Source organism: Trachurus trachurus, assembly GCF_905171665.1.
Source record: "Trachurus trachurus genome assembly, chromosome: 11".
In the NCBI taxonomy this organism is placed as follows: Eukaryota; Metazoa; Chordata; class Actinopteri; order Carangiformes; family Carangidae; genus Trachurus; species Trachurus trachurus.
In genome coordinates, this window is record NC_139904.1 from 11,236,103 (window position 1) to 11,242,756 (window position 6,654).

Consider the following 6,654-nt stretch of genomic DNA (forward strand, 5'->3'; position numbering starts at 1 on the left):
TTGAATAAACAAGACTTAAATATGTATTTGCGGTATTTGTATCTGTTTCTTACAGTCTTCTTACAGTCTTTAGGCTAAACTAGGCTAAACATGACCTGACTCAGTAGTTAGAATATCATTCCCTGTTTCCTCCACTGTTTCTGGTCTGGCTCTTAAATATTTGCACACTATATCATAATTCATCCATAAACACCATGTGATGTCCTCATCAGGTGTGGCTGTTGGAGGTTTTTAGTTTTCAGACTGCCTCCCGCCTCTCTCCTCCTGCTGTCCAGGCCTCCTCACGTTTTTTCTCTGCTTGCCACTCTGGACAGATGTGTCCTTGTGTCCTGAGTCATTTTGCTCTCTGGTGTAGCGCTTGCACTTGCAGGAGGTCACCACGGTGATCTTGTAGGTCCTGGAGCTTCCGTCCTGGCACTGCAGACGGATCCTCTGGGTCCTGGTCCGGTCGATGACGCAGCGCCACTCCTGTGCGTCGCGGCGGCTCCAGTACCTCGTCGTGTGACCGTTGCCACCGCCGCCGCCGATCCAGTTGGGCAGCAGGTGGGCCGGCAGACACTCCCCAGCACACACCAGCTCCTTGATGGGGTTGACGCTGGTGCACTGGCCATCAGAGATGTACTTTGTGGACCTCAGCTCCCTGCAGCCCACCTGGCTCTGGTCTGCACCTGAGACAAGAAACTGCATTATACATCTGTACGTCCATATTCATACACTTGTAAATGGATATAAAAGTGTCTGTATGGGCATTTTTCATACGTTTCTGAACACTTTTTTCTGCTGAACCTGTGCAAATAAGCACATTGCCATATCTTTGTTCCAGTGGACCCCCACACTCTCACTGGACACCTTAACCCCTTTAAAAAATATATATGTTGTCCTACAGTAACAGGATCTTTAAGTCTGCAGCATGCATTCTGACTGAGCAGGTTAATATTACATTTTGAACCTAGAAATAACACTTTCACTACACTAACAGGGTTGAGACCTTAATACTTAAGCTTTATCAAAACTAACCTGTTAAGAAACCTGACCTTTGAGCCAAAACAACACATAAGGAGCCACAATATTTATAATGAGCTGAGACTTTTTATTTATTGAACAGGTATAGGTATGGCAGCAGCTGGACCCTGTACCTGCGAGGGTCTTTGCAGAGAGGACAAGTGAACCATAATAAAACCAGAGAAATGCCTCTGTTTGGACAATGGACTCAACTGGACATCAGGCGTCAATTTGAGACCAAACCCTCTGCTCACAGACTCTATAGATCTCATCTTAAATATCTTCATACATCAGGACATTATAAGAGAATTCCCATCATACTTTATGAAAATCCACCTGCTGAAAGAGTGACGTCACCTCTTGCACATAACTACATGTACATCACAGGTAAATCTACCTTGTGTGCGTCGTGCGTAACCGTTTGGACTCACCGTTGCGCGCAGCGTCAGCCGGCCGCCTCCCGCCGTTCCTCGCCTGGTTCGTGTCGTCATTGGCCGGTTCGTCCTGCGTGTCCTGCACCGGCTGAGTATCGAGAGACTCCGTGGCGTCGTTGTGAACAGCCGAGCTGCTCCTCCTGCTCAGCAGCAGCAGGAGCGCAACGAGCTGGAGTCCGCTGGCACGACGCAGCATGCTTCACCTGGCTGATCTGAGAGCTGCTGTCAGTGACAGTGTCACACCTGATGAATGACGAACCTGCTGCTGCTGCACCCGGGGTTTATATAGGCGCACGGGGACTTTATGAATGAAGCAGACACGCCCACTCTGACAGCAGCCCGCGCTTCGTGTGTCAGATTCATCTCTTCTATAAAAAGTCATCAACTGCTGCATTATGTGATGACATCAGACAACGTCACTGTCAACACGTAGGGCTAAATGTCCATCATCGGTGTCTAAATGTCGATATTTTATTTTGAAATAAAACAATAGTAAAAAAAAAAAGAAAAGAAAAAAAAAGAGGAAAGTTGTTGATATCCACAGCAAACAGAAAAAAAAGAAGAGCAACAGAAACATGGTGAGTGTGCATGTCAAAAATAAAATAAAACTGTGACAATATAATAATAATAATAATAATAATAATAATAATAATAATAATAATAATAATAATAATAATAATAATAATAATAATAATAATAATGAAAATGGTTGAGTGTTTTCCAGACTTTTGATGGAGAGTGAACTCTTCACAATCACATCAGTAGATAATTTGCAGCACAGAGTCTATTATGTTATCATTAATGTGACAGAAGAAAATAAAGGCAACTTACATGTAGGAACATATCCATGATCCCCTGGCTTTGCAAAGTGATGAGAAATCATGCAACTTCCCCTCTCAAATATCAGAGGTCTGTCAAGATGATACCCGCCTTAGAGCCAACCCTATGAAGTTAAAAGCTTTACAGTCTGGATTCAAGCTTCCTCAAGGCCCAATCTAAGGTCTTCAAACATCCAAAATGTGATCGCTCACACCTACAAGGTGGATCTGACCTGGATTGAGATGCAGCTTGAACGGGACTTGTTGTTGACCTGAGCTGAAACCAAATGCAGCTCCAGAGTATCCCTGATCACTCAACTGGGCTATGGAGACATTTAAATTAATCATCTCTTTACTTATCATCATTCAGGAGATGCTTGTGCCAGAGCAAGAGATCAGACAAAATCTTTTTTTTTTTTTACAGAGTCAGGTCCAGACTCTCTCACAATGGAGCATCATGGGAGTTCCCCCGGCAGACAAGGCCTGTAGCTGTCTTTACATTAAGGACAAATTATGATTAATATTCACACAAGACAGGAGAAAAAGAAGCTGATTCAGAACTGTCCTGTATTACGGCTAGAAAAACCAGGAAATACGTTTGGTGCTGATATGCTGCTCACCAGTATCTAGTGTTACTGCTGACCACAGGATGCTGGAGATTGGATATGACCAGCAAGAGACTCTAGTGATTGTTTATTCTATTATTTGTCGACCTTATTTATAATAAATAACCATGAATTTTCAAATATCTTTGAGATCTACTGAAATTATTACTGTTACATGAAATCTCTCATGACTTCAGTGTGTTGTCTCAACCAGCAGAGGGCAGCATTTTGACTCCTGACAGTCGGTGGTGACAGAGACGAGCTCATAAAAACCTGTGATGAACTCAGTCGGACACTTCAAAGGACCGTCCTCTGGCTTCGTCTTCACACACTCATCATTCAAAGCAGAACTTTATTTGAAACGTGAATATGATGTTATTATAGTGAAGGACAAGAAGCTGTTTCCACGTTAATGTTGCTGCCATGAAATTATTATTTTCTCTGATCCACTTTTACAGTAATGTTGCTGCATTTTCTCTGATCCACTCAACAGAGTTTGTCGCTTTTCTTTCTCTTGAAAAAACCTCCCACTCAGAGGAAAACCACACAGCATCCTGTGTGAGCCAAGGGGGCTGATGGGAGCTTTGAGGAGCCGTTACAAACCACGTGGCCTCGTCTCAGCTCACAGCTCGTCCTTGTTTGTCCTCGGCTGCATCAGAGCTCCACTTCTCCCCAGGTTCACCAGAGGAAACACCACAGCACAAAATGCTTTTCCTCCCAGCTGCTGCTCTGTGCTGTCTGTGTTCAGGTGAGTGTTTCCACACAACCAGGAGCCAACACACTCAACCTGTCACTAACACTCACACACTCACCTTCATCTACCTGTCTTTGTCTCTACAGCGCTGGTTACCATGGCAGCAGAGGTGCTGATTCAGGACCAGTTATCATTGACCAGGAGAGTTGATGAAACTGTCTCATTCAGCTGTGGACGAACTGACCAGTGTGGCACTAATGTATTCTGGTACCAGAAGAGAGAGACAGAAACATTCAGAGTGATTCTTGATATTAGGAGAAGTGATGGCTACATATACTCACAATACGGCCATCCTCAGAAAGATGATTTCACATCTGTTAAGAAACAAAACGGCTGTGAGTTGGAGATAAAGAAAGTTAAAGTCTCTCATTCAGCCTCCTACTACTGCTCCTGTAGGAAGTTAGATCCCCCACAGTGAGAAAAGATCCATGCAGCCTGTACAAAAACCTCCAACAGTCAAACAGTGGTAGTGACAGGAAGAGAGCAGTCGACCACAGACCACGTTCACATGTTTCACCTGCAGCTCAGACGCCTTTTCAAGACTTTTCTATGATATTGATTCATGTTTTCATCAGATATTTCAGCAGGTTTCCTGTTGTTCCCCACAGTGACGACAAAGAAGAAACACACAAGCTCAACGACAAAACAAGATGAAGACAAAACAAGGAAAACTACTAAAACAATAAGAGGTCTGGAGCTCTCCGGATGTTTGACCATAAACCAAAGTATTGGACAAAGTGAAATGTGACCTGATGGTGGCGCCAGATGAAGATTCAGAGGTTCAGCAAAGTGATCAGCTTCATCCTGAGGGGAACATGAACGTCTGAACCAGTTTCAATGGGAATATTTGTTGAGATATTTGAGTGTGAACAAAAAGGAAAAACAACAAGAGACCATGTCATGTTGATATGAACATTAGAGAAACACATGATGGAGCTGAAACATGATCCTGGTTCATAATGTGTCGCCTCAGCTGACACATTCAGCAGCAGCAGGTTTTTGTATTAGTCTTTCTCACTGTGGGAGCAGATCGCTCTACATCGTCTTTGGCTCAACTGGAACTAAACTGTTTGTAACAGGTACGAACAAACTTTTATTTTCCTTCAGTTGTTTTATTGATGAAGTTGAAAATGTGTTTGAAGTCAGAATTTTCAAAGAAATATTAATTTTAACAACTTGAGGAGAAATTAATACATTTGTTAAATATTATGTAATATTGATATTGATATTTAAAAATTAAGAAAGTCAATTAAATGTAATCAACAGAAGGAATTTTAATTATTCTGTGTATATAATGTATGTTGATCTACACTTTTATAATAATGTTTCCTTAATTACCAATTAAACTTATAACTATTAATTTAATCAATATGACAACATTTTATATAGAGAATGAAACAAAATTGTTGTTTTCATGTAAAATAAAAATACAGTAGTATTAGCAGTAAATGGTATCATGTCAAATGAGTAAATATTTTTATTTCAAATTTCTTTATTAGGATTAACCCCTTGAGGTGTATCACCTCATTTTTCGAGGGGGTCCCAAGTAAAAATAAGAAAAAAAACATAAAGAAAAGAAAATAGAAACAAATAACAAGTACAACATACATACAGCATTCACACACAAACAATGAAAAGAATAGTCCAGACATTACAAACATTACAGCCTAAGAATACATGAAATAGTGAGCTATTACAAGCAGTTAACTTGAATGCGTAGCATATTATGGGGTATAATAGCTGTACTGTACAAAAATCATGGGCAATAGGTGGGTCCAACTCATGAGGAGATGGTGAAATAAAATACCTTTAAACAGGGGCGGAGTGGCCATCGGGAGGACCGGGAGATTTCCCGGTCGGCCGGCGGCCAATAAACTCAAGGGAGCCGGCCGCAAGCAGCCCTGCGTGGCCGTGTGGTGTTCACGAGTTAAAAGTAACTACACGCCCCCATGAAAATCTTCAAGCTCTACCTCTATATCCATTTGGAAAGTCCAACCATTATTTGTACCCCTTCATGTCTCTCTACCTCTCACTCATGGTTGCGATAGTGAATTAGACTCTCATCAATCCAGCCTACTAAATGATTTTTGTTTAGCCTCCTATCTTTATCTAATTATTTCTGTTCAATGTTACAGAACTTTCATGACCACAAAATATAAAATAACCAGCAATTTAATTTGTTTGTTTGTTCTTAAACTAATGTAGAATGGTGCAAAGCCTCATGGGAAACGAGCCTATCACTGTGAAAGTTATCATTAAACTAGCGGCTACGGCTAAAAACAGATCGACTCACGGAAGCCAACCAGCAAACCTTATCAGTCCTGCCCGTGTGTTACGTAATCTATAAGTTATATTAATTTAACAAGACAACACAGTCCGTGCTTTACTGTAAGTGGGCCAGTGCGCGTCGGTACGCGGACCGCGGTACCGTTACGAGACGGAACCTCTCACATCACAGCAGCAGCCTGCTCTGTCTTCTCCATGGGCACCGAAGCTGTTGGTGAGTAGGACAAGACCCCAAACCGTGGTGTTTGCAGCGCGCTGTCAGCAAAATCAGACAGACATCAAGCAGAGTAGAGTAGTTGAGAGGGGGAAATAAAGGAGTAAACATGACTGGATGTAATGTTATGGTCAGCAGTGTTAAGTAGGCTAAATCTGCTCGGGAGGCACTAATTGCAGCTCTTTCACATTCTGTATTTCTGTAATTTCTTTCTTTCTTTCTTTTAGCTAGATAAAAGTAAGTTAACAATGTGTTAAAATGCACCAGAATATGGGAAATGGTGTAGCCTTTATAAAAAAAAATTATGTGGGAGGACCCCCAGACCCCCAATTAAGTTGTTTCACCCACATTTTTGTTTTGTTTTTTGCTTCTGGCACTCATATATTTTGCCATATGGAATGACACATAGCTCTGTTTGAGCGGTGAGCGGTACAGAAATATGTAAATGGTGTGTGTGTGTGTGTGTGTGTGGGGTGGGGGTTGGGCCGATGGTGGGCCGGTGCGGTCAGAATTTTCCCGGTAGATTTTGGTGCCCCACTCC

General features: G+C 42.0%; 1 protein-coding gene across 1 annotated transcript; it reads right to left on the reverse strand.

Moving 5' to 3' along the window:
- Nucleotides 1-231: 231 nt before the first annotated feature.
- On the reverse strand, nucleotides 232-1,632 carry sostdc1b (sclerostin domain containing 1b; the record flags this gene model as incomplete). The annotated part of the gene is made up of 2 exons (XM_083981489.1): nucleotides 232-668; nucleotides 1,434-1,632. The coding sequence occupies 2 exons, from the start codon at nucleotides 1,630-1,632 to the stop codon at nucleotides 232-234; spliced, it is 636 nt and encodes a 211-aa protein (XP_083837615.1).
- Nucleotides 1,633-6,654: the final 5,022 nt, after the last annotated feature.